This window comes from Gavia stellata, chromosome 21 (genome assembly GCF_030936135.1).
Source record: "Gavia stellata isolate bGavSte3 chromosome 21, bGavSte3.hap2, whole genome shotgun sequence".
NCBI classification, from domain to species: Eukaryota; Metazoa; Chordata; class Aves; order Gaviiformes; family Gaviidae; genus Gavia; species Gavia stellata.
In genome coordinates this window covers 6,272,117-6,299,312 of record NC_082614.1, presented here as the reverse complement: position 1 = coordinate 6,299,312, position 27,196 = coordinate 6,272,117, and the positions used below count along the sequence as shown (strand labels likewise).

The window sequence follows — 27,196 nt, the reverse complement described above, 5'->3', positions numbered from 1 at the left end:
AAATATCCTGCAAATGAATGTTTCCTATTTTCAGCACCTCGATGGCATCTAGAGTTGCTTTCTGGGTTGAGCTTACTGAACAGGCGATTTGTTCCTTAACAAAGCAACACGGATTTCTCCCTACAACCCAGGGGAGAGGCGATCCCTCTGCTGTGGTGAGAGGGGTTGGCACCGTGAGCATCCAGCTCACCTCCGCGGCCAGCCCGTGCCCGCTCCCTGCCAGGGCAAGCAGCGTCCGTGTCCCTGGCAGGGACAAAGTGAAACCACGTCCTGTAAAGCAGTGAGAGAAATAAAACCGTCCCGTCACCTCTGCGTGTGCTGTGGAGAGCCGGCGGCGGGGGCCCGGCCATGCCTGCCGGCGGAGCCTGCTTGCCGCTGGGCCTTCGCCGGCCCCGGGGAGGCCTTCCGCAGCCCTCGAGCACCCAGGCGGTGGTCCCCGCTCCCCGGAGAGCCCGGGCTGTTTCTGAGGAGCCCGGAGGGCGGCGGGGGGTGGTGCCGGGGGGGAGACACCCAACGCGCGGCCTGTGGGTGCCAAAGGCCTCGCCCCGGCCCCGGCCCGCACGGGCAGGGGCAGCTTGCGCCTCCCGCGGCTGCCCCGAGGCCGGGGGCCGGTCTCCCGGCCGCAGCCCCCCGCGGCCCGGCAGAGCCCAGGCCGTGAGGCCGCCGCCCCCCCCCCCCCCCCCCCCGCCACGAGCCGAGGTCGCGCCGTTGTCACGGATCGGGAGCGGGCGGGTCCTCCCAGCCGGCAGGGAGCGCGCTGACCGCCGCGCGCACCGCTCCGTACACCTCCCCTGGGCGGGGCGGCGGGTGCGGGACGTTCTGGCTCCCCGTGGCGCGGAGATATGACGTCACGGCGCGTCGCGTTCGCGACGGCGGCTGAGTAGGGTCAGGGCGCTCGCCGGGCGCTCGGGTCCTCGGCGCTATGGAGGCGGCGGTTCCAGCGGCCTCCTCCGGCGCCCTGGTGCCAGCTGCCGCCACGGGCACCGCCGTGGCGACGGGGAGGGAGGCGACCCCGCCGGCCCCGAGGCGCCCGAAGAAGATCCTGGATGAGGAGGCCTACATCGAGGTAGGCCGGCGGGCCTGGGCCTGGGCCTGGGGCGGGGAAAGCCGGGGGCAGAGCCCGGCAGGCCCCGCACGGGCCCGGGAGGCCCCGCACTCCTGGCACCTGGGCCGAGCTTCTTCTGGGGAGGGTCTGCCCGGGTCGGGTCTGCCCGCGGCCACTGCCCGCTGTAACCCCGGCTGCGGGTCGGGCCTGGGGACGAGGCAGGCCTGGGGCCGCTCCTTGGGCTCCTGCACTTCCTGCGGCGGCAGCTATCAGCGCGCTGCCACTGGCCCAGGCTTGGCTTGAAGCACCCGTGGGCTGCCCATCCTCCTGTGCACTGTGTGCTGCAGGTCCTGAGCTGAGCCGGCACTTCGAGGTGTCCCAGCGCGGCCTTGCAGTTGTTTCTGTGTTTGCAGAGTTTAGAGAAAATCATTCAGCGAGACTTCTTTCCTGATGTGGAGAAGTTGCGAGCGCAGAAGGAATACCTGGAGGCTGAAGAAAATGGTGACTTGGAGAAAATGAGACAAATTGCTATCAAGTTTGGCTCCTCCTTGGGGAAATCGTCGAAGGACACACCTGCCCCCTGTAAGAACTTGCTCGCAGGCGTGTAAGGGTTTTATATCTAAGGTTACTGCTCTGGTTTATCTAACTTTGTGCAGGCAGTGCTTATCTTAAAGAATCAAGATTGACATTGCATGGGAATTAGTATACCGGCTTGAGCAGTAACCAGTATCTGATGGCTGATGCTGAATTTCTCTTTGATGGCATCTAATAACTTCTTCTTGAGGGAATGGTTTTGGAAAAAACAGCTATTGAATAACCATTCCTCATAGGCATCTTTTGCCTATGCTCCCTAGGGAATGTTATATGCTATAATGTGCAATATTGTATTATCAGAAACTCTAAGCTATGTTTTGAATCCTTATTATAGCTTCAGGGGTTCTTGTTGCATCTACAGATGTGTAAGATTTTCATATATTGGAGAGAGAAGGTGTTGGAAGCTCACCTAGCAGCCATCCAATGCCCTGTTGTAAGTTTGCGTTCACTTCAAGTTCAGGTGTTCCTTATACTAAAGCCCAGTCCCTGGCTGAGCTCTTGTGGTGGGGTTTTGGTAACTAGCTTTCTCATGGCAAAGGGCATGTGTCACCAAGTGATTTTCCTTCCTCCCCTACTGCAATTGCTGGCCCTGGCCTAGGTTAGTATTGCTATGCTGCTGCTGCTGTTTGCTTCTGTTGGTTAAAGCTTTAGATAGAGTGGCAAATATACTGGGCTGTGGCTCTCCTGTGAATTTTTCCCAGCAGGAGAAAACTAATGTCTTAGATGAGAGCAAAATCTTCTTCAGTGGTTGGGACAGAATTGAACAGAATATTTTGGAGTTTTTTCACAACTTTTTAATTAACTTTTTGTTCTCTTGATATGTCTTCTGTGACTTGTTTGGCACATGACTCTCACTATGGTGGAAGATGTCACAGGAAGTGTCCTGTTCCATGCTCTAGTAACCATGTGAGCCTTTTTTTTTTTTTTTCTGTCACAGATGTTACTCCAGCCACGTTTGAAACCCCAGAAGTGCATCCAGGTGGTCTTCCACTGGGGAATAAATCCAAAGCTGGCATCAAAGCTGCAGAGGAAGGTAGGAGAATGATGTTTCTCTAGCTCAATTCTTCAGCAGCAGGAAAATACTTTGTGAGCTCTGTCTCCTGTAACAGTTTTGGGTATTTAGCAGATGTTTAAGCAGTTTTCTTTAACATTCTGGTAGGTGAAAATGATCACTCTGAAGTTGAACTTGATGTAATGTTTTACATCATGTGTGTGAATTCTCAGTTACGGGTCTCTTTATGGCTGTGTAAATTCTTAACTCAGTTGATCTTTTTGAAGGCAGCAATTTTTCCCTGTGTCAGCTGAAATTAATTCTGTAAGTAAGCGAAGATTTGTAGGGGCAGAGCTATTCATATAGTATATTAAAAATATCTGCTAGCAGCTGACCACTTGTGCATTTTCCCTTTAACACAAATAGCCATAAATGCCATAAAAGGTTTTATGTGAAAGTTGGTTATATGTCTTCCAAAAAAGAATTTATTATTGTACTAGTCTGCGTGTATGTATTTTTTTTTTTTTCACCAAGCTTCATATTAATTATTAGTGGGTCCGTAGAAGGCTCACTGTCAGAAGGGATTAAAGAGTTATGTATAGCGCTGTCAGAGGAAGGAACGTATTAACCTTTCTCAGGCTTCCTCCCTCCTTTTGTTAGGAGAAGCAGAAAAAGATGATAAAGATGCACTTCCCAGTCTGGACAGCTTCTTAGCAAAACACACGAGTGAAGATAATGCTTCATTTGAGCAGATCATGGAAGTGGCCAAAGAGAAGGAGAAAGTCAAGCATGCTTGGCTGTACAGTGCAGAAGAGGAGTATGCCCAGGTAGGGAAATGGCTCAGCTGTATTTCCGCTCTTCCAAAGCAACACAACAGGGAAATATAATTTTACTGTATTTCTTTCTTGTTTGATTAAACAGAAGGTAAGATAAAATTCTGTTTTTGAATCTTGCTATAAATACAGATGAGAATTCATTGGCTCTGAGCATGGGGCTATTGCGTTAGACTGTTGAATTACTCATATTATTGAATAAGAATAGAAAGGTCTTGATTTTGAATAGTAGGTGCCTGGGGTGATCACATCTAAATCTGAGCTAAGCCTGAGTTTCCCAGGTCCTGTGACAGCTCATCGCTTCCTTTTGCAGTCCTGTTTTTTCCCCATCTATAATGCAAGAACAGTGTTGACATAGTTTCTGAGGATCTGTCTCTTCCTAAAGCTTTGAGACTGTGAAGCATTGCACTAAGTGCAAGTATTGCTGTTCTTGGCAGTCTCTTCCATAAGCAGTGATACTAAGGAGAGCAGCTGAGACCAGTTCCTGTTGTTTGTCCGTCAGCCCTTCATTATTTGCAGTTAGATTGTCTTTCTTATTTCACTTTTCTGTTTCTATTATGAGTAATAATCCATTCAGCTGCCGAAGTACTGTACACAGTATGGCTGGCTGTGCTGTCTTCCTCAGCTAGCTTTGTGGGAGGTTCAGGAGCTGTTCTGGGACTGCCATGTCAATCTTTCTGCATCAGCAATGAGCAGCTGGTACTGTTGCCAGATGTGTCAGTGATGGATGTGAGCTGCAGTGCCCTGTAATGAAGTTTGGCACTGACACATGAGTGTTTACTGCTGTTGTTGTGAGTGAGTGTTATGTTTTTATCCCAACTAATGTAAACCCTCGGAGTCTGTTACAATAAAAATACCCTCTGTGGCTCCTTATGCACCTTCTTTGTTTGAATGCTTTCATCCAGAATTAGAAGGCAGGGAGCAGGAGAACATTCCCAAAGCAGAGGGGTTGTTTCAGGTCAAGGTGAAGTTGCCAGAGCCAGTCTTGTGCTGATGTTGCGTGTCTTGCTGTCAGCCAGCACTCTTGTTCAGACCTTGCATTTCCTTGCACAGTATGCCTGTTTGTGTAGCAGACAGCTTCGCTATGCCTCATTTAACGTATTCAGTGACAATACTGCTGTTTAAATGTATATGGATGATACCTGTTAAAGACAGCATCAGTTGATGTCTTTAATATATAGCTTCTGGCAGTAATTGTCTAGTTTAATTAGCGTGAGAATTTTAAAATGGAGTAACTTATCGGTGGCTGACTGTGTTCTGTTAGTTTCTTTTTGGTATCAGTGATACTAGTATGCTGGTAACAACACGCAAGTAATTGTGTGAACATTGCAAATGTTTTCATACCTGTACTGCCTATGGAAATGTTTGAAAACTCTCTGACTGAATATTGAAGAAGTGTCTGTTCTTTTGTTACTGCTTGCCTCAGCTAATACAGTTTGCACACGACTAGGATGGTACAAATATTCTCCCAAGGTTACATGCCAAACCCTTTTAGGCTGCCTTGATATTAGATACAAGTGTCATATGTTGCTCTTTCCTTATTTAGCAATGAATGCTTCATTTGAATTTTGATTAGTAGATAGAGAAAAACCAGAAGATTTGAAGCATCACAAGTGTTGTCACAAGATGTAATAAACAAGGTCATAAACATAATCTTTCTGAAAAGTTAATTCTTTCGTTCTCATTTGATTTTATACCAGAACTGCACATGGCATTGTTGTTTGCAAGCTCACCTGGGAACAGGATGGTTTCTCAAGTGCCACTTGCCAGAGAGAGTGCTTCTGCCATGCCAGATGTAAAGTGTGCTAGGGCAGGTAGCTGAGCTCATGATTGAACTCTCCAAGTTGCATATGCCTGATTAAAAGATTGCAGGAGTCTACTTCAGACATGACTTTTTTTTTTTTTTTTTTTTCTTTTTCTTTTCCATCACCCTTTCAGCGACGAAATGAGAACCTGGCACTTCCTTCAGCAGAGCAGCAAGCTCTGGAGAATGTGAAAGCCGGACTGGAGACCTGGGAGTACACGGCTCGAAACACCCTCATGTATTATCCGACAGGTGAGGCAGACAGGTTTCTCAGGAGAGGCATTGGTTCTAGGTGGATTGAATTCAAACAGTGCTTACAGCACTTCTATAGATGACTGAGCAGCTCTTACTGGTAATACTGCACTTTTTCTTCTGTGAAGCTCAGATACCTAAATTTGTTTTTAAAAGTCTTTTTTTTTTTTTTTCTTTCTTTTCTCTCCTTTTCTTTCTTTGGACCTTGCTCCTTTGCCTCTGATTGCAAAGTTTGGTCATGTTCCATTTGTCATTGAGAAGCTCATTGTCTCTATTCTAGAAGCAATTGTTTTCAGGCATCAAAGCTCTTTCCAGTTTGGTCTATCTTATTTATGAGCACTTTCTTGTCATCTTTATTCATTCTTTTCTTCTGCTCCAAGAGTGGTCCTTGGGCTTGTTGGTCCCTTGGTTGCTATAGAAAACTACAGCATTTTGTAAACACAGTTCTCTTAATTTATAGATTTCAGGTGTTGCAAAGCATATATCTAGTGCAAATTTTGTTTTAAATTGCTAGAGATACACACTGCAATTGCTGATGGATTCTGTGTTGTGTAGGAATGTGTGGCGAGTGTCATGTTGGTTGGGAGCTTTACAGCACACTGCCTAGTGTTACCTGAGCCCTTTTGGAAAAGACGTTTTGCTTTTCAAGGTGTACCTGATGAGGATGACGTATTTAAGAAGCCCAGGGAAGTTGTCCATCGAAACACCCGTTTTGTGAAGGACCCTTTTAGCCAAGCAGTGAGCAAATCACAGCTCCAACAAGCTGCAGCTCTCAATGCTCAGGTTGGATAATTTTACTTCTGACTAAAACCTTGTTAGACTCTGCTCTTTGGTGTTGTTCGTCAACCAGGAGAACTGTATGTGTGCTAGATACAGCTGACTCACACGTTTCTCCCCATGAATGGCATTGTCTTTTTTTATTTCAGTACAAACAGGGCAAAGTGGGACCAGATGGGAAAGAACTGATACCCCAAGAGTCTCCAAAAGTGAATGGATATGGATTCGTGGCTACCCCGTCTCCTGCCCCTGGTAAGAGGGTTTTCTTATTTTTTCTGATGTAAGAGGACTGCTACTGCACTTACTTTGATGCTCTGTTTGTTCGACACTGGGGTATCATTGTTGGTTTAGACAAGGAGGTAAGTCTTCTGTCTGTATATGTCTCATGACTTTCTTGTGTAACGTGTATGCCAATTCAATGCAGTGTTTAAATGCTAGTCCAATACACTGGCAAGAGAAGTCATGCTGTACCTGAGAGGCTCTGAGCAAGCTCCCGTGCCATTGCTTAGGAATCATCTAGAGGGCAGTGAGCCTTCCTAGGCAGCTGGGGTGCTGTGGCTGCTTGTTTCACCCCTGGGTGATGCTTCTCTAGAGCTTAAAGATAAGAGTTCAAACATTTCACAAACATTAACCTTCCAACAAGTTCAGGTGCTCATTTTTCAAAATGAGGAGCATTTGTGTCAGTGTGTCCAGTATTTGCTGAGTGATGGTTCAGCCTGGCTCATAGGGATGTGGCATACCTCACTTCCTTCACAGTCTAATCTACTGTTTTCCTCCAGGTCTGCTGCTTTCTGGGTTCTTCCTTTGTCTGAATACATTTGTGTGTTATAGATTCCTTTTGTTCAGATGTATTAGCCACAGGATACTTTCATTTAGAACAAACTGGTTATTTTTCTTCAGCTGAAATGTGGTATCTGAATTTTTAGCTGTTCTTCACCAGCCATTAAGTTTCCCTGTCTTTTGTTATTATGCTAAAAGGTGAACATACTGAGGCTTTTCCTCTGGAAAGCCTGTAGGTGGCATTTGGAGCGCACCTCCTTTCTCCGTTGTAAATGCCTTTTCCAAACCCTGGACAGCAGGATTTTCTAGCCAGTGGCTTAATTGGGTTCTTAGAATCTATTCTGCAGTTGTAGCTGTTAGACAAGGTGCAGTGACTGTTTGGTACAGGCTAGCCTCAAGATGAATTGAGGGTATGCTTGGCTATTACATGTATCTTAAGTCCTCTGCCCATTTCCCTGCTTTCAAATAGTTGCCGGTGTTGAAGTTTTCATACAATAGGAGAGGGGAAGACTAGTACCGTAGAGGAAAAAAGGAAAGTGTCACTAAGCAAAAGCTCACCCCATGGAAAAATAAACACATGGAAAAGACAGTGCTTGGGTGTTGTAACCTAGAGGGTGACACAGCCACAGACAATCCTGTGAGTTTAAGGTCATGCCCTTTTAATGGGAACCACGTGTTACTATTCAACATTGGCTGTGATTTCCCCTGCAGTGCAGGGGCTCCTTTGTGTGCTGATGAATTTGTTGCATTTCATAATTTGCTTCTCTGGATTTTTTGTGGTGAACAAATAGTCAAATGTCTTGCATAAGCATGACTTTTAAAATTTGTTTTTAGGTGTGAATGAGTCTCCTTTTATGACATGGGGTGAAATCGAAAGCACCCCTTTGCGTCTAGAAGGGTCAGAAACACCGTATGTGGACAGAACACCTGGACCAGCCTTCAAGGTATTTCATGTCAGGAGTTAGCATGTCATTCCTTTTGGGGGGCAAGGACTAAGGAGGGAAAGGCAAGTGAGTAACTAATAGATTAACATTGTTGTGGGAGCGTGACACATCTCTGGGCTGTGTTCCCAGTCCTTGAGACTAACAATCTAGATTCTGCTTGGAGGGTGGAGGTGGACATGGCTCCACATAAAAGCTACTTGGTGGAGGTACCTGAGGTGGAACACACACTGTTGGCAGGAGAGCGAGACTCAGTATTTGATGATGGGCCCAGACAGAGGAGCTTTCAGAGGAAGCTGAAGAGATGCCTTATTTCTCTGATTTTAATATACAAATGGGTAGAAATTGTAGGACTTCCCTCTGTTTTGATCTTCCGGTTGTCACAGCCGGTGTGAAACTTGAGTAGAGAGGGTGCTCTGGCTTTGCTAATGGCACCTGACCCTGCGTGCCACCTGTCTCCTGCTGGTGTCATTGAATGTGAGCTGCCTGAGACTCTTAGTTTAAGAAGGGTGTAATTTGCTGTATGTGCCTCTGTTTTTCAGACTCCAAAGCCCTTGACTGGTTCTCCTGCTGTTTAGCAATGTCTGTGTTTGCCTGAGAGCTGGCTGGCTACAGGCCAGGCTAGGCAAGACACAGGTGACATTGTTTGTCTAGGAGAGACAGCAGGGGGAAATGCCAGAGCTAATGGCTGCTTCCTTGACTGAACTGGTTTTACCATTTTTGTTACTTGCTAAGGCAGGTTGAAGATGTCTGTGTGTCCTCTCTGGCTTTTATATAGCAGCAGAGAGGTGTGGACTGACCCCACTTCTCCCTGGTTTAGATCCCTGTAGGTTAGAATCCAACTTGTGAAGGTGCTTTGACTCATTTATGCAGCAGTCCTCATATGATGAGTGCCTTGGCGAGTGAACTGTGTGATGCATTTATAGATCCTGGAGCCTGGGCGCCGTGAGAGGTTAGGACTCAAGATGGCCAATGAAGTGGCAGCTAAAAACCGAGCAAAGAAGCAGGAGGCACTTCGAAAAGTGACAGAAAACTTGGCCAGGTGAGACTTCTGTTCTGACAGCAGAACTGGTGATGGGTATTTTCTGATGATATTTAAATCAACGTATGTAGCAAGGGAGGAATGATAAGGGTACTGGAAGCAGAAAGAGGTGCAGTCAAACTAAAATTTCTTAGAAATTAAACTTAATTCCTGAGGGAAGGTGGCTGGTGGCTGTCCCTGATATTCCTCCTTGTCAGCATTACTGTTCTGCCCTACAGCTGCCCAGCAATGCATCTGAATCAGTGTCTTGCCTTGTTGCAAAGAGGAGACATGACAAGGCTTGCTTGACTGGGTCACGGGAAGGATGGAACAGGCTCAAAGGAAAAGGAAGGCAGTGCCACTCATGTTTGGGAGGGATGTAGGTTTTTCTGTCACTTGTCTCTCTAGAGAGACAGGCTGCATTTACCTGCAGGCAGAATGACTTGTGCAGCCTGTGGGTCTGGTCTGTGGGGGAAGTGGACACCGAGCTCACCTGTGGAAGCATTGATGCTTTTCCTGATAAATGTCAGATTTTTACTGTAAAAATATTTTAAAACTGTTTATTCTATTCCAGCCTCACTCCGAAAGGACTAAGCCCAGCAATGTCACCAGCTTTGCAAAGACTAGTAAACAGGACTGCAAGTAAATATACCGACAAAGCCCTGCGAGCCAGCTATACTCCTTCCCCAGCTCACACAGGAACTCCTGGTTACAAGACCCCAGCAAGTGGGCCTCATACACCCACAAGCACCCCACAATCTAGGACAGTGTCTCAGACACCGGTATCTCAGGATACTACATCGATCACAGACAATTTACTGCAGCTTCCTAAAAGAAGAAAGGCATCTGATCTCTTCTGAATATTCCAGTCACCAGCAAGGTGATAGTGAGCTGGCTGTCTGCAAACTGGATGTTGTGAGCCATCGGTAGTACGGGGTGCCAAGATACAGCTGCCAGAATGGAAGCCAGTGGGTACAAGATCTGGGACCAGCACTACTCTAGACTATGTAGCTAAAATAGCCTGCGATGTGTGTTTTGGAAGCAGAGTATCTCCTGCTGTGGTATAACTTCCCTTTGAACTGCATGGGTGGGATGCACAGGGCTGCTGTAGCAAAAGGATGCTTCCTGCAATGGCAGAGAAGATTCTGGACTCTTGGAAAACGGCGATAATTTTTTAGATATATTTCCCTTTTTAAGATGGCCATGCATTTAAATATGTTTCTGTACAGATATGTCTATTTATAAAATGTGGTAAGCCTTCCTAAAAGGTTGAACTGGACTTTCTTCCAGCTTGTCAAACTTCTTTGGTTTTGTAATTTGCAGAAGAGGGGCTATAACCATGTATATATTGAGACATGACCCAGAATTTTAGAGGGCTTCTCTTTAATTTCAGTGGAGTTTAAACTGATGCTTTTGAACGTACAGTGGGCTTGTCAAGAGAGTTGGTACGTTATGAAAACAGTGTGCATGCAGTTTCAGACATCAGTTCACACTTCTTAATAACCTGCCCTCTTACTGAATCCAAAATGCGGTTGATGCATGTGTGAATTCTGCAGCTCGTGTAGTCAGGAACTTGAGAAACGTGAGTGTAAGAGCTGTTAAGTGTCAGCAGCACTGAAAGAAACTTTCCAATGTGTTTTGACAGTAACTTCTCATCCTCGCAAACCGTATCAGAGGCAGGTCTTTTGAGAATAATAGTGTTAAGCTGTTCATTCATCTCAGCAGATGTACTGTCTTCTGTTGCTATACTTTGTAAAGCAAAAGACAAGGAGTATTGCTGAAAGGATCCAGAGAATCTAAAGTTGAGAACCAGCAGTTCACAAGTTAGACCAACTTCGTGATATTGCTATAACCAGCCATCCTTAAAAGGATCCCATTTCTTCCTCCTCTCCTTCCCCTTCTGCAGAATGGGATTTGGCTTGCTGCTTGTGCTCAGGCTTTTCTTCACGCAGGTTTTGGGAACACTCACCCTCTTCTGCAGCTGGCAAAGGGGAAGGGATCTTGGATTTTGGAGTCTGCAGCCATGAGTGTTTCAAAACTTCATCTATGCACAACCTCTGAGACACATTGGGCTGGAGCAAGTGGTAAATGAGATCCTTGCACTCTACAGTCAAGTATTTTGAGGTGGGGAAGGGAATCCTGTGTTGTTTCTGAATACAGATCATTTTCCTGACATTGGAATCATCAAATGGCATTAAAGCATAGACCATTGTATACAGGATGACACCCAGGCTCCATATGTCAGAAATCCTGGGGTCACAAGGAATGCCCTGCAGCACTTCAGGGGCTGCGTACGCAGCAGACCCGCAGAAGGTTTGGCTGAGGATAGTTCTTCCGTTTTCATCCCGAGACAAGGATTTAGAAAAGCCAAAGTCTGACAGCTTGATGTTGAGGTCTTCATCGAGAAGGATGTTTTCACATTTCAGGTCCCTGTGAGCAAAGTCCAAGTCGTGGCAATGCTTGATGGCAGAAGCCAACTGCTGAAACTTCATGCGAGCGATGTCCTCTTTCATAGCACCTGTGGTCTTGATGTAGTCCAGGAGGTCTCCCTTTTCCCCCAGCTCCATCACGATGTACACTTTCCCAGCTGATGTCTCAAAAATCTCATAGGTTTTGATGATTGAGGGGTGGTGCAAACGTCTCAAAGCCTCTATTTCCCTGGGGAGAAATCTTTCCAGGAAGTCCCGAGGAGTTTTCCTCTTGTCGATTATCTTGATGGCCACATTGCATTTCAGCCCGTCGCAGTAGGCAGATTTCACTTTGCCGTAAGAGCCTTCTCCTAGCGTGTTGCTCAGGCTATAGCCTTTCTTTCCAAGCACTACAGCATCATCCATGGTGGGAGCGCTGGGGGGAGCTGCATGAGCTCTTGCTGGTGTGCATCATGCGTGGTGGCAGGTGGCGTGCCCACGCACCATGGTGGCTGCCCAGGGCACTGGTGGGGAGGGTGGGTGGGCACCTCAGCGCTGGCCGCTGTGTGATGTCACAGGCAGCTGCCCCTGCATGGAGCACTTGGAAGGACCTTTCAGTCCTTTTGTAAAGCTACTGGATGATGTCATCCAGGGCAAAACTTCACATCAAGTCACTGAGAGACATCGGTTGTGCTCTGCCTTCTTCATAAAATGATCTTTCGCTAACAGGATGGAAATAAATGTTTTTCTTTTCTAAAATGTACCTACGTCTTTTTATATTTATTCGCATGTTAGGTGAAATTTTGTCTGTTGTCTTTTTGTATGTCTCAGATGATCTTTCAAGCCCCACATGGGTTTGCTTCTGGCGTGCAGTGGCCTTGCTCCTTGTCGGCCAGCTTTCCTCAAAAGAGATGGGATGCTGTTTTTCTTGTCTTCACCGGGGCTGTGTTCAAGAACTGGCTTCTTTTAACTCATGAGCTTGTTAGGGGAAGGAGGTGGCTTCTCTTAAGTTCATTTCCTTCTTGCTCATCCAGCCTCTCCATTTTGTAGCTCTGATGATTGGCTGGTTTTGTGGGCTTTCCAGCTGGCTTTTTCTTAAACCCTTACTCAGTTGCGGGAGTTATGTTTTGACTTCCAGCATCTGGTGTTCTTGAGAAAGGCTCACACCAACACTTTCCTCAGAAGGGCTCTGAGGATTACTGTTTTGCATGTTGATTGCTTTGCTGTAATCGGCCTCTGGGGCTTTTTGTGTTGATTTCAGCTTTTTCAAATTTGTTCGTACAGCTGCCGTGTGTGTGACTCCAAAGATCTGATGATGTTGATGATCACAGCACAGGGGCTAGGGACAATCCTGCTTCATCCACCAGCATGGATGACAGTGACATTCTGAAGAACAGAAGTGGTACTTCTGACAGCCAGGCTGGGGCTTTTTGTTTGGTTTTTTCCTCCAGTTCTTTGAAACTTTTGGCTAATTTTTATAATTGGCCAAAAAAAACCCTCAGCAGTTTTAACCATACATAGTCTGCACTCAGAGCTGTGGTTGTTCCGGTATGAGCTGACCTTTGAGTGTGGGATGAGCATTTGTGTGGTGTGATCCAGCCCAGAAAAGCACTGAGCAACTTTTAGCAGGAAGCAGACGTACCCAGATGTGTACACTTCTTGCACCATGCCTGAGTACATGACAGCCTGTGTAACACTTGGCAGTCTTGACATTTGCTATAATCAGGTGATGTTTTACTGAGGGAACATCCATGGAAAATCTTACACAGCTCTTTGAGCAGTACCTGCAGCCTTCTGTAAGGCCAGGGGTGTTTGATGCTGTGTTTATCTTGGTGGAGAGCTGCTTCTTGCATGGTTTCCACTGCCACTTCCAAACTCATGTCCCTGACTGTGAAAAACCCTTCCAAGGGACTCAATTTTTATAGTGCACCATGTAAAAATCAATTGATCAACCTGGCATTGCTAGGAATTGTGACTGTAAGAAGTCAGTAATTTGGGGGTTTTTTTGGTTCAGAAATAATTGAAGGCTAAGTTTTTTCTTCAAGCAAAAAAATTATTCTCAGGTACTCAATCCATTTACTAATGTTTCCGTGCTTTCAGAGATGTTCTTTAAGGACTGAACTCGCTAAATAACAAAGAAGTTCCTAGGTAATTAAAAAACCTAATTATTTATTTAATAATGATCAAACGATCTGCTTATCTCCATGAAATGTAGGACCTCTGTTAGGGTACGCAGGCAGATGGTCAGGCCCTGGTCTGCAGTTTCGGTCACTGAACAGACCAGGAGAAAGGAGTAGACGTGACACGAGAGATGGCTGGAAGCAGCAGGTAACAGGTAGCTGCTGGACCGCTACAGAGAGCACCCAGGGAAATGGCTGAGCTTCACAGATGATTGAGGAGGAACACGGGGACCACCTGGGGCGTGGAACCTGGCAAGGTGGAGGTGACCCAGTGAGAGGTATCAGAAACGCCAAAGGAGAGGGGTTAGAGAAGAGCAAGCATGGGAACATGGGGAGAAGTTGGGATATGGGCTGGACGTGCAGAAGCAGGCTGTGATCAGCACGTGTGTCTCAAGACCGGTGCCTGATCTCCTCCATCTTCTTGTTAGATGATTCCTACCCATTTGCTGGGTGTGGGACCTCTCTCTTCTGGGCATGGGATGTGTGTGAAGGCCAGGCGGTGTTTCAGGGACTGTGCATGGGATGTACCTGTGGATCAGGAGCAGCACAGAGCATGCATCTTCCATAGCATTTCAAACTGGTCGTGCTCATACCAAGATGTAGCTGGAATAACAGAGAGGGGAATATGATATCTGAGAATGATTAGTTCTGTGTTGTGCAATTCATGCTTAAAAGCAGATTGCATTAAATATCCCATGGGCTGGCAGTGGTTTTGTGTTTGCCCTCAAGTGAATTAACCTAGACAGCCCTACTAAAATCACAGTCTCAGTTCTGCAAGACTAAAGGGCTTTCACATGTTTGCTGGGAATGTAATTTATTTTCAATGAAATGCTATAAAACTGGATCTCTTGAAGGGGATGTAGTGCTCTTCAGACGGGCTATTCCTGTAACGCCTGTTGTAATGTCTGGTCTCTGCTTCCTGCTGCAGTTCTGCCCCTGCTATCTGTAATTAGGGAATCAGTAAACTCTTTGTTGCCAGATATTTTTGCTGCTGTAGCACTAGCAGGTAATGTGCCTTACAGGGCCAAATCCAGTATGAAAAACCATCTTGGTCCTTGATGACTTGTGATTTCCATCCACCACCCCACCCCCTTTTTCAGAGGGTTATTTTCCTTTTGCTGTTCCCTGTATATCTGCGTTTTCCTACGTGCCAGCCCCTGGCACTCTTCCTCTCTCAGCCAAAATAGCACCTGCAGCTCTTCTAATGCTGCCGAGGCAGTTGGCAGTGAGCAGTGGTGGCAGCGGGGCTCTCCTGGGTGGCAGGTCTGGCTGCGGTGGGTTACCAGCTGCTTGCAAGACACCTTGGGAACTGGGGCCATGTCGTGTGATGTGGGGCTGTAACGTCATCACATGCGGAGTCTGTGGGTGCTTGCATGAACAGTCTGGGGCTTGGCTCCTTGCTCTGTGCAGAAAAAAAGATGAGGGACCATAAGGGATTCTTGCTCATGGAAGTGGACAGGAAAGAGGGGGGATTTTGGTTGATTTTGGGAACAGCAGGATGTAATTGTTAGAAGGTTGCAGGAACTGTTGATGAAGAGCCAGCAAGGACAAGGGATGAGTTGCTGTAACCTGGATGGCGAAGGCACGCTCTGATGCCTTAAAGAAGCAAAACACCAAGTGCATCAGAGAAGACAGCTTGTCTTTTCTTTGCAGGGCTTGGGCAAGACAATGCTGAGCAGCAAACAAGCAGTAACACAGGGTTTGCTGAGGCCAGTAAGTGAGAAGAGAAACTCTCACAATCACCCCACGCTTTGAGCAAACAGCCCAGCGGGAGCAGCCAGGAGAGCGGTGGAGGCACTGCCTTGGGGCAGGAGGCTGTGCTCCAGCTTCGTTTTGTTTATCCACCACGGCCCCTGTGAGCTGTGTCTTGTGGCAGGGAGCTGAGTCTGCCGTGGGACTTCCCAAAGGTACCGAGCCCCAAGCTGGTTCCCTGTGCGCTTCACTTTCAGGGCCAAGAGCATTTCCCTGGGGAGAGGTAACCACTCCTGCCATGGTGCAGGGGCTGTGGCTTTGCACCCACCCGAAAGCGGGTTTCAGTAAGGGCCAGGGCTCTGCGCTGTTCTCTACTTCTCTGATTATTTAGCTCAGAAGGGAAACTGGTTGGAGATACTTTTGTTGTTTTGGAGGACTGGGCTATTTCTCTGCAAAGATAAAGGAAATGGATCCGCTTGCTCAGGGGAGGGGGAGATGGAGCAATTCCCGCTTCCTCATATTTGCTTTGTTTGCCTCAATCCCTGCTCAGCGCGGCTGGCCCCACAGCAGCTGTCTGCAAACCCCAGCTCGGAGTCAGGCCAGGGCAAGAGCCGGGTTTGGCCAACCTCGCCGTCAGCCCCTTCCCTCCGCTCGTTCCAGGCACAGCAGCTTTTCTCCGCCGCTTTTTGGGCACAGGGGGTCTGCACTCATTAGTTAGAGAAACACTTGTTCCCATTAGGAAACTGGGAGTGCGTGGGACGTGCCAGCTCCCGCATACCCTGGGCAAAGGTGCTCGGCGTGTTTTCGCTAGCGCGCTCTGTCCTCACCCCTCCTGCCTGGGGCATCAGGCTGCCCCCGGCTCCCCCAACACAGCCCGGGTGCCCCAGGCTCTGGCCTGGGGGTTTGGGACTGGCGCAGCCGTGCCGGGGCAGCTCTGCCTTGCACCTGCCTGCAGCTCGGCCAAGGAGTCGGCAATCTCGTAATGTCGGTCTCCACCAGCGTTACAGCACTCGGCACGGCACAGCCCGGGGAAGTGGGTTCCTCTTACCCTTCACCTTTGTGCTGCTGTGTGGCTGGGCCGTTTATTGCCTGTTTGCTCAAGGGTGCTGTGCAGGTTGCCGTGCTCACCTGGCACGCGTGTGTGCCAGAGACCTGCCTCTGTTCGCAGCTGGTGGGGTGCTGCGGGCTGCAGCGTGGGGAAACGAGGTCTGCCTTTGCTTGGGACAAAAGCCAGGGGCAAGCAGCGTGTGCCCGGTTCTCATGGTGGAGGCATTGTAGGGCATGTATTTACACATTCTCGTGTAAGGTCTAATGCCCAGGCGCTGGGGGTGGATAAGGAATGTCCTGGATCAGCCTGGGGTCAGTATTTGTGGCTGGGCTGCAGGAAGCCAGGCTGAGAGCAGCCTCCCCCCACAGCATCCCTTGGGAGGAAAAAAGCTGGGGAGTTTGACGCTCGTGCTTCGTGCTGGAGGATGTTGTCACGCTTCAGGTCCCCACGGACACCCAGATCATGACAGCACATGAGAGCTGGCAAAATGGGTTTTGGCCTAAATCTTCAGGCAGCCCCCCACTGCTCATGACGCACTCCAGCGCGTCCCCAAGCACATGTCCTCCACCGCGCAGGTCTCCTGGGGCCCTGCAGGGCTCAGCTTTGGGCTTGCTGCTACCCCAGCTCCAGGGAGCAACCGCTCCAAGGTCGTGGTGGGCACCAATTTCCGCTGTCACGTTAAGCATCACATTAAGCTTTGGAAAAAGCATCTCCCTGACACTGGTGACCTGAGCACAGCAACAGCTCCCGTGGGGCTGGAGGGGCCGGGTGCACGAGAAAACCCGCAGAAGCCCCTGTCCCCTTGCCTGCAGGTCGGCAGCTGGGACCCGGCCCGGGCAGTGCCTGCGGGGAAGCAGAAGCAGTGTGAGAGCAGAAATATCTGTACATCCATCGGGAATACCTCCGAGGGAGGTTTGCTGCTGGGTATAGTGAGTAATTGGTGTTAACAGGGAGGATGTAAAATTGGGTGTGAATCGCCCTTATTGAAATTTCAATGTTTTATTTGAAAACTTCACATTGTAGCATAAAAGTGGAAAACATCTTGTTGTAAACATTAAAAAAAAGGTAAAATCTTCCCAGGCAGCTTCCCAGGTTTTGGCTTTGACTCTGAATAGGGTTTTACTGAAAAGCTGGAATTCTCTGCAGAGGAAGGTGCCGGTTCCCTGACACCCCAGCAGCCACCGTGGGTCAGCCGCCGTGCCCAGCCCCGGCCGAGCCCGTGCCCCAGCGCTGCCCAAACACCCCTGCTTTGCTCTCCATGGTTGGGGAAGTTCCAACTCAATCTGGAAAGCAGGGGTTGAAGGTAAAACTGCCTTTTGATCCCAAATGCCACCTGGGCTGACCCCCAGCACCAGGAGAGTTGTGGCACTGGGGCCAGTGCCTCCTCCTCAGGCTGTGCTCCCCGGCGGGGACAGCCACCACCCTGCCCGGCCTGATGCGCAGCAACACCCAGCATCAAATTCCTGAAGGCACCTGTCATTTGCAGGGCCATTAGCAATGATCTGAGCCGCACAATTAGTTTTCTTTATGTGTTTCCTCTCTGGCTGGGGCTGGGAACCGGGAAAGCAGTGTTTCCAGGAGGTATGGAAACACGGTCTGGCTCCAGCGCCGTGCTGGGAGCAGCCGCAGCGGGGCCCGGGATGCAGGGATGCCCCAGCGCTGCGTGCTGCGTATCGCTGCGTGTGCCCTGCGTGGTGGGAGATCCCCTCAAGCACGTGAAAACAGGGACCACCTCACGGTGTGGCGGGCAGGCGGGAGATGATTAACGAAGCAGGCTAACGATGGTCAACCTCGGAGCCAGCCGGGGCTGGGAAACCGCGGCACTCTGTGCCTGCGCTGTGGGGACAGGCAGGGAGAGGGGGCCCGGAAAGGCCATCGCAGCAGAGGTGGAGGGGCGCAGGAAAGGCTGTCCTGGGGACAGAGGAGGCCGGTTGAGGCTGTTGGGGAGGGGATGGGGAAAGGCCGTCTGACGGTGACTGAGGTGAGCGGGAAAGGCCGCCCCAGCTGGGGACAGGGACAGCGGGGACTGGTGGAGGCCATCCAGGTGGGGATGGAGAGAAGTGGGCAAGGCCATCCTGGGGGGACGGAGGGACTGGCGTTGCCATCCTGGTGAGGACAGAGGGGACCGGTAGAGGCCATCCCCGGGGACAGAGGGGACCGGTGGGAGCTGTCCCGGTGGGGACAGAGGGGACTGGTGGAGGCCATTCTGGAGGCACTGGCGATGGCCGCCCCGGGGGTCGGAAGGGACCGGGCAAGGCCATCCCGCAGGGGCAGAGGGGACCGGTGGAGGCCGTCCCGGCGGGCGGAGGCCGCCGGTGACCGGCACGTCCCGGGCGCAGCCGGCGCCCCTCAACCCCCCTCGTCGCTCGGCCCCGCCCGTCCCCGTAGGTGGGCGGGGCGTGTGCAGATACAGGCGCTGGGCCCCGCCCCCGCGCCGCCGATTGGCCGGGCGGCGCTCGGTGGGGAGGGGGGCGTGGCGGCGCGGTGGGAAGGCGGCGGGGAGGCGCTGCCGCCATCTTGTGCGTCGCCGGAGCCAGGCGAGCGGCCCGCAGCGTGGCGCCGCCCGACCCCCGCCCTGCTCCCGCTGCAGCCGCCGCCGCAGCCAGGGCCGCTGGCTCCCGCCCGGGGGCGGCGGCGGACGGGGGAGGGGAAGAGCTCGGTGCGGACGGGGGCCCCCCGCGGGCCCGGCGGCGGCCCCTCCTCCCGCCGCTCCTCGCGTCCCTCCCCGCGGGTTTGTGGCGCTGCGCCGGGGGAGGATGAACGGAGGATAAATGGTGCCCAAGGCGGACAGCGGCACCTTCCTCCTCCTCTTCTTCCTGGTGCTGAGCATCACCGAGCCGCTGCGGCCAGGTAGGGGCGGGGGGGGGGGGGCGGGCGGTGGGGCCGGGGGTGCCGGTCCTCCCGGTCCTCCCTCCTCAGCCTGCGAGCGGGTCCCGGGCCCGGAGCCGTGCGGGTTCCCCCGGGGCGGGAGAGCGAGCGGCGGGCCCGGTTGAGAGCCGCCTGCGGGCGCGGGAGCCCGCCCGGGTTAGCCTCCGGTGAGCAGCGTCCCCGGGAGGTCAGCGCCGGGCGGGTGCGGAGGGGCACCGGTGCCGTTCCCCTCCCACCGGGGCCGGGGCGCCGGGAGGAGTCCCGCTCTGGGGTCGCCGGGGCCCAGCGCCGGTCCCGGGCTCGGGGTCGGTTAGGGCTCTGCCGGCGGCGTCTCTGCCCCTGCTTTATACTTCTAAAAAGCCTTGGGACCCGGCTGAGCCGCGGGGCGAAACGTCGGTCCCCTGTGCCAGCTGGCTGGGTCTTGAGAGGACTGTGAGTTAGGGCAAAAAAATTCATTTCAGCTTTGAAAGCTTCGGCAGAAAACGACATAACCCTACAGTTAATTAGCAGTGGAAATGCGGTGGCGTGACTAAGTTTTCAGGTGCTTCTTCCTTACCTGCTTTTATGTTGCTGTCCTTGGATGCCAACAAAACAAGACCAAAACCTCACTTTCGAAGTGACATATGGTCATGCAAGAAAAAAAACCAAACGAACCAAACAACCCTGTTGCATCTCAGTTCATATGTCATCTTCCTAGTTCTGTTTTTACTTCTTTTAGGGAAATAATTTAGTGATGGGGTTTGTGTGGTAGCTGGTAGGCACGGTGCTTTAAAACGTTAAGATGATTGACTTTAGAGCAATGGTTGGTGTTTGCTGGTTGAAAACTCCTGCTTTTCTAGCTACATCGCTCCGTTGGAGTTTCTTTTTGGGTGTTGAACTAGCTTGGAGCTTGGCAGAGCCCTCACGTATCTCCGGCTGCTCTTGCCAAAGAGCATCAGTAGCCAAAGCGTGAGGCTGCCTGGAGTGGCTTTGCAGGTTTGGAAACTGTCCTCCCATCGCACCGTGCGATTGCTCCTGGGTGATACTCACTCCTTTGTAAATAGGAGCGTAAGAACGATGGTGTACTTTGAAATCCCCTTGTTCTTTCTCTTCAAAATAACTTTTATGACCCAGACTAATAAAATGTAACAGTATTAGTGAACTGCTTTAAGCAAGTTCCCAGTACAGCTGAAACACAATTGGGTCAGTGTAGGCAGTCTTATTGAAATAACTAACTTAGATGTTGAAACTGCTCTGTGTGTGCCTTGTTTTGTTTTAGCTTGTTTTTTTGGCAGTGCAGTGTATACATAGGGTTTATGATATGCTCTTAAGTAGCCAAAAAAAAAAAATACATGGAGTTGCTCTCCTAGTATTATTACAGCTAGAGGCTTTTATGTGGGAGAAGATACTATGTAAAACTGATTTCAAGCAACTTCCTTTATAGCTGTCACTAAGTGCTGCAGACAGCTGAATTGCTGATTGAAACGGTTCAGCAGAGATTCATAGCTGTCTCTGTACTTTTACAGGTGGGTAGATCTGACCCTGAACTCTGTTGGTGTTGAGCATTGTAGCCTCCTAGAAATTAGAAAATGACATTTTCTATGTTGTGTCAGAACATTTGTCGCTCCAGTTTGATATCAAATCTCTGTCAGTAGCTGATGCCTGATGGATGAAGACAAGTTTTTCACTGAGGTTTGCTTCTTTAAGGCAGATGATTTTTTTTTTCACTGGTGCTCTAATGTATCTGCTTTAGAGATTTGTGGTGCTGTAGCCACACTGGCAGAAGCATCCTTCTTGTGAACAAAACCTAACTCTCATCTGCTAGGTTACATACCACTAGCTTTGAAACCTGTAGCATTAGGATTCCTCTATGGCAACGCCATATGCATTCCTCGAATTTTGCTGGAACCATCTGTATTCCTGAACCTAATGTGAAGTAATCCAACTGGATGTAGTGTTGCAGCTGGAATTCCTTGCTGTATGAGGAATTTCTGAATTCCATTTGGAATACACTCATCCATCCTGTTTACTTGGAGGCTCTGGATGAGTGTGGTGGTTGAGCTGTCCATGGTGATGCCTCTCCTTCCTCCTCAGAAGAGAGCCCATCACTTCAGGGTGGCCTCACATCTTTTTGCCATTGTTGTTTGCTTTTTAGCTTGCTTCATTTAATATCTTGAGTCTACTGTCTCAAATAGATCACCCATTTAGTAGGTTAAATAGTATACGGGTTGATCCTGAAACAAAAGGTGCAAATAGGGAAAATCTGGTTCATGCAAGTACAGAGGTTGTACAGAACCAAATTTATCATTTTCATCAATGGTGAAGAAGTCTCCCTTGCCTTTTTTGGGGAGGTGCACGGATTTCCTCAGAAAGAGAAGAGTATTTGGACTTAGCATTTATTTTCTTAGTGGTGTTTGTTTTTCTTTTTGCTTCTTTAAACCTGTGTATTGTAGCAACTGTGTTATTAGTTTAGAAAGGATGCCTGCAGCTTGCTTATCTTAAATCTGTCCTTGGATCTTTCAAATGAGTGCTGCAGAGTGATGGGAGGTTTTATGTACTCTGAGATGAATGTGTAGTCCCTTCACAATTCAGTCCCAGTGAATCAGGCACCTCTTTGTACTTCCATGTTAATTTGACACTATCTTTGTATGCATGTTCTTGCTGTGCTCTTCAGATAAATAAAACCTTCTTTTAAGCCTCCTCAACTGTAGTATCTTGTCAGGCAATCTGAAAGGCAGTGATTTTACGCGATTTTATTTTTTCTGCATTTACGGTGAGATGGCTAGTAGATGGGTAGTAAATTAGGAGAGAAAATAATTAAAATTTCCTTTTTCCCCCTGATTTTTCCATCTTGTTACACAAGCGTGTTTTACGCTGCTATCACTAACAGTGTCAGGTGCATCCAACATACCATGACAGCAGCCCTAGCTGTGGAGACTTGGGTTCCTGAAGGTGCCGTGGGCAGTTAGATTTTTCTGAGCCTGTGGACTTTTAATGGTAATTTTGTGTCTTTGAGAATCTCCGCTTGGATTTTTTTGTCCCAGTGTTTCCCTCTTTCCCTTTCTAACTGTTTTGACCATAAGCTGCTTGTTTTGACTAGTTGCCTGCTTTATAATGCATTGTTGAAGGAGGTTTTTTTTTAAAGTAGGGCATTACTTCGTGAGTTGTGTTACTCATTGTGTGTTTGGAAGCTGCTAATGTGAATTGAAGCTGAATATATTTAACCTTTCGAACTACATGGGTATACAGTGAAGGACTAACAATATTTCCTTTAAACACTTACTGAATTGATTATATCTGGTGTTCAGACACTTGTTTTTGGGGATATTTACCACAGTAGGGTTTGGCTTAATAATATCTTTTCCGGGACAACTCAAAACATCTGCTTCAGGTTATCTGACTAGCTGGCTGAGAGCTGTTGTCTTTATGTGAAGAAATATTTCGGTGGTGTGTTAACCGAGTCACAATAAACTATACTGGTGCTATCTTGTATTTAGACTGAGTTTCTGAACACTAGTGCACTTCTGTTGGTTGTCAAAAGAGCATCAGAGATGTAAATTGTTATGAATTCAGTTTTGCAGCGCAGTTTGAGAATATGTAAGAAGTTTCTGTTTCTGTTAAGATCCCATTGCACAATCAAAAAGCAAAGGTTTCGGTGTCTTTATGTAACATTGGGAACTTAAACAGTCTTGAACAATCAAGGTGACATGCTTCAAAATAGTGTTTAGAGGATTAATTAAGATCATCATCACTAAAGACAATAACGTGTTTTCATATTTCTCTAACAAGATACTGCTGCTTGCTAATGGAAAACACTTAAACATGGTCAGGCTTTATATTGGATTTTGTAATAGTGGTTTAGTACAGAGCCTTGTGAATGTAGGTCATCAGGCTTTCTTATTAGAGCATTTGCCAGGCAGCTAAAAGCCAATTGAGTTCTCGTTCTTGCAGCTTTTTTTCTCCACTTCAAAGCTAGCTAGAGGAAGTCATTTTATTACCCAAGTTCTGTGTTTAAAAATTTTGCACAACTTACCTCATCGGCAATGCTTAGAAAGACTTGCCAGGGCAAGTGGTCTAATTAAAAAGCCCCACAGCTTTTGCTTAAAGTTTGAACTTTTCATACGCTTTGGTGCTTGCTTGTACACAGCTGGCGGTTATGCTCTTACTGGTGAGGTGTTGGCATCATGACACAATACAATTGACGAGTGTGTTTAAATTGCCGACTCTTTCTTGTCACTTAGTCAAAAGTTGTAGGTCTTAAATACAAGGCAGAGCTCCACGGAGCAGAAGTCTAAACAAACCCACAGTCAGCATCGTTTCAAGGTGATCCACTTGTGTGCTGTGGCTGAATGTGTCTGGTTTTGGCTAGCTGAATTGTATCGGTTAATTCAACCAGAGACCCAAATATATTGGTCATAAAATGTGACCTGGGCCCAGTGTTCCTCTGCTCTAAAGGGAGTTTGTTGGCAGGCAAATAGAAACCCTTATTTCGCTTTTTGTTCACTGTCTCTACCTTAGCGAGAGCTGTGGTGAGTAGTATTTGTTCGGTTCCATGTTGTTGCTAACTACAGTCCTTGTCTTTGTATTTAGCTGAATTCCCAAGTGAGGGCTTCTAGGTGTGAGGTGCAGAAGGGTTTTTATCACACCACCTCAGTTAGTTTTGCTGAAAGTAGGGCTGGCCTGTCTTCCAGTCTTATGTTTTCCGCTCATCCCGTTACTACTTAATCTACAGGTTTTAGGGTTTTTTATCTTCCTACTGTTACATACTAGTGTGCTCTTTTCCTGGTGTTCCTGTGCTCTGCTGTTTGCTGTTGTTACGAGCTGCAGAGCGAGGCTGATGGATTTGAAAAGGCTTTCTTGCGGCTGCGATCAGCGTAACAGAGAGACACGGCAGAAGGTATCAGACCTTATTAGCAGGTCTGATACTTTAAGACTGGTAATTCCTGATGTTAATTATGAGGCAAAATTTTTGAGGTGCGAGTGGGTTTGCTACTAGCCGTGGCTACAAAGGAAAGGAGAAGGAAGGAGTCCGTAGGCAAAGGGCTGTTTGCATGCATTGCTCTGTTTCTGAGAAGTAATAAAACAGAAGGGGAACTTGGGGGTTTGCAAACACGCGACTTGCATGTCCCCACGGTAGGTTTGGGAGTAGAGGAAGGTTAGGCCAGAACAGCAGAAGTGGTGGAGAAGAGAGCACTGCTGCAGCCTCTCTCTGTAGTGGGAGGAGGCAGCTGTGGAAGTGCTGCTTCATTCGCAGTGGTTAGGGCGAAAGGCACAGCTAGTTTGAAGAGAGAAGAATTTTAGATACTAAGTATGAAAGATGTAAAATCTCCCGTGAGTGTCGGAAAACCAGCCAAGACTTCAATGAATTATTCCGTCCCCTGGAATTAGCTTTGTTAGGGCTGGTTTTGGTGTTGAATTGTAATGCACGAGTAGTAACTACCTCTGTGGTCCATCTTTGAGTAATGCCTGGGTCTCTGGGTTTTTACGTGGTGATTTCTTGCAGCTTTTATAAGGTCTTGTTTCATCCTATGGGATGCATATAAAGAACTTCTTTTGTGCTGAGCAGAACTTCCCGTTGCGCTCACATGCATTGCACCGCACAGAGCCTTGCGTACCCCGAATTGAATTTCTGGTACCTGAAGCGTGGCCAGAGCAGAACCTGAAAACAGCTCAGTGGCATCGCTGCTCCTGTCCTTCAGGGTTTAATGTGGGTGCTCGAGTTTGGTTTGTATTTTAAGATTAAATAAGTGTGTGAGGGGTTCTTGCACGGATAGTCTGAACAAGGAAGTCCTTGAGATAAAAGAAACGGATCGCGGCTAATGGCAGGCTTGATGAGAGGCTCAGCTGGCTGATCCTTGCCTGTGTGAGCTCAAGGGCTAACCTGTGATGGGAAAAGGCTGGCTCATCTTTTGTTCTCTGTAGACTGATGGAAAGTTATGGCTAGAAGGGGTACTAAGAGATTGTCCCAAAACAAAATCTGGTAAACCCAGGCAATTCCTGAAGGATATTTGTCTAGCACACTTTCAATGATTTCCTGTGATAGAGACTGAAGCACCAGATTATTTTGGAAAGTCTAGTTGCCAGTCTGTTGCTTGTTCTGCAGTTGCAGCTTATTATTCCTGTCTGAATACAGTGTCGTGCACGTGTCCCTCTTATGCTACAGTTTTAAAGAACAGACTGAAGGTTTCCAAGACCGTTTGGGTGCCAGGACCCACCAGTTTTTCAGCAGCGATAAGTGTGGTGGGTGCCTGGCAGTGCCTGCTCCTTCCTGGCTTTCCACGCTCTGGAAGGGGTTATGTACCATTCAGGGTCCTTGCATGGCAGGCTCACGCCTTCGCATTGTACTTCCAGTGGTGGTTTTGTGGAGAATTTGTTGAGTTGAGGAGAAATCACGGATGGTTTGGTGAAGTCATTGATTAGCTGCAGCGGAACTCAAACCGAGTTGCTTAAAAACATGATTTCGGGATTAACCTTTAATCTGCATTCCCCAAACTGTGAAATCCTCTGGCATCTCGTGGTTTCCTGTGAAACTTTTAATTTTGTCTTTGTATTAGAGGGTCAGCCTGCTAATTCTGGGTTTGATGAATAGCATTTTAATGGTATTTGCTATGTATGGAACTCTTAAGGAAGTTGTTATTAGTGTTTGATGCCTACCATTTAGATTATTTAGAAATACAATTTTAATGGAAATTAATAGTTGCCTCATTAACTATAGCTAAACAAAATAACATTCAACTTCCTAGTTAATTAAAATTGGTTGATCTAACCATTATATTTAGCTTCTGTTTATTGATTAGCGTTTGACAATTGTCAGTCAGCTTGAAATGTAGAATTAGCTCTTGGTGGCTACTCTTGGGCATTCCCTCCTCCTTTGTCCTTTAACTTAGTGATTTCTCTTTGTCATATTTTCATTTGTGTAACTTTGTTTCCTATGTTGTCTTCTTTTTCGTATACCTCCTCTGCTGTGCTTCCTCATACCTTTCCCACTGTGAGACCAGTTACTTGGGGTACTCCGTGAAATTATTTGGGAACCAAAGCAAGCAGAAAAATGGGATTAAGTGCCGTTTCTGGTAGAGCGATGCTGGGTGTTCTGGGCTGGCTGCAACTGTGTTTTCTTGTGGGAGCTTCAGATGTCACTTCGAAACGGTGAAGCCTCCTCCAGGTGAAGCCTCCTCCGTCGGCTTGTGTTTTGACACTCAAATCTGCGTTGCAGAGTGGGCAATACTGCGACAGCTGAGGTTTGAAGTGGGTGAGCGCGGCCCTTAGATCTGTATGGAGGGAGGTCAGCTTCAGCCTGGACTGCAGCTCTCCCAGCCCGGCTCTGCCCTCGGGTCTCTGTGGGAAGACAGACGGGGTGATATGAGGGTAGGTGTCAAGCAGTGCCTTTGGATGAGTGAGAAGAATTTTACATGAAACTGGGTTAGTGTTGTCCTTCGGTATCTGTATGTTTCATTGGTGCTAATATTTCTTTAGCAATTTAAATAAAAAGGTTTTTTCTGAATAAAGTAACATATGTTCTTTTATACACTTTAAAAAACCCCAAACAATTAATCCTGCTTCTGACACCTGCTTGGTTTGACTGTGTGCCCAGGTAGCGTTTTGCCTTGTGTATGCCGAACTTCTAAAACATGTTACAACTTCTTTTAATCTAGGGATGGTCAAACTGCATCTGTGGTTTCTCTCTGTTGAATTTGTGAAATTATTTTACATGTAAATTACTCTTTACTGATTAAAATACAGTAACATAGATGTACTCTATTAATGAGATCTTGGAAAAAACTTTATGAAAAATCAGGGATCTTGCAGGAGTGAGATCCAAGTGCAAAGACTTAATCAGAAGCATCGTCCCCCCTCAATTCTGGTAGTAAGCAGATTGGAGAGAAATGGTCCAAGGATGCTGTAGTATATGGGTGCTCATCTGTGTCTTTCTCAGCAATAATGGATATTTTCTTTTGATGCGACAGCTAAAAAATGGCAAAGATC

At 48.2% G+C, this 27,196-nt stretch overlaps 3 protein-coding genes across 4 annotated transcripts in view; 2 read left to right on the top strand and 1 right to left on the bottom strand.

Annotated features, from left to right (window-relative positions):
- Positions 1–922: 922 nt before the first annotated feature.
- On the top strand, positions 923–10,021 carry ESS2 (ess-2 splicing factor homolog). The gene is made up of 10 exons (XM_059827749.1): positions 923–1,066; positions 1,459–1,627; positions 2,577–2,672; positions 3,291–3,457; positions 5,402–5,519; positions 6,169–6,302; positions 6,446–6,548; positions 7,911–8,020; positions 8,944–9,059; positions 9,613–10,021. The coding sequence occupies exons 1-10, from the start codon at positions 923–925 to the stop codon at positions 9,896–9,898; spliced, it is 1,443 nt and encodes a 480-aa protein (XP_059683732.1). The 3' UTR covers positions 9,899–10,021.
- Positions 10,022–10,884: 863 nt separating this feature from the next.
- TSSK2 (testis specific serine kinase 2) lies at positions 10,885–11,901 on the bottom strand. The gene is given in 2 exon segments (XM_059827829.1): positions 10,885–11,019; positions 11,021–11,901. Coding segments are annotated over 2 exon segments (987 nt in total). The 5' UTR covers positions 11,873–11,901.
- A 7,236-nt stretch (positions 11,902–19,137) lies between these two features.
- The window catches only part of DGCR2 (DiGeorge syndrome critical region gene 2), a 50,792-nt gene continuing 42,733 nt past the window's right edge, over positions 19,138–27,196 (top strand). For both annotated transcript variants that reach the window (XM_059827673.1, XM_059827674.1), the window contains exon 1: positions 19,138–19,216. In XM_059827673.1, coding sequence (XP_059683656.1) covers positions 19,138–19,216 — 79 coding nt within the window. The remainder of the gene's footprint in view (positions 19,217–27,196) is intronic.

Coding starts and splice junctions, on each gene's coding strand:
- ESS2 (XM_059827749.1), top strand. CDS start 923: ATGGAGGCGGCGGTTCCAGCGGCCTCCTCCGGCGCCCTGGTGCCAGCT. Junction 5,520..6,168: donor CCTCATGTATTATCCGACAG/GTGAGGCAGACA, acceptor TTGCTTTTCAAG/GTGTACCTGATGAGGATGAC. Junction 8,021..8,943: donor CACCTGGACCAGCCTTCAAG/GTATTTCATGTC, acceptor ATGCATTTATAG/ATCCTGGAGCCTGGGCGCCG.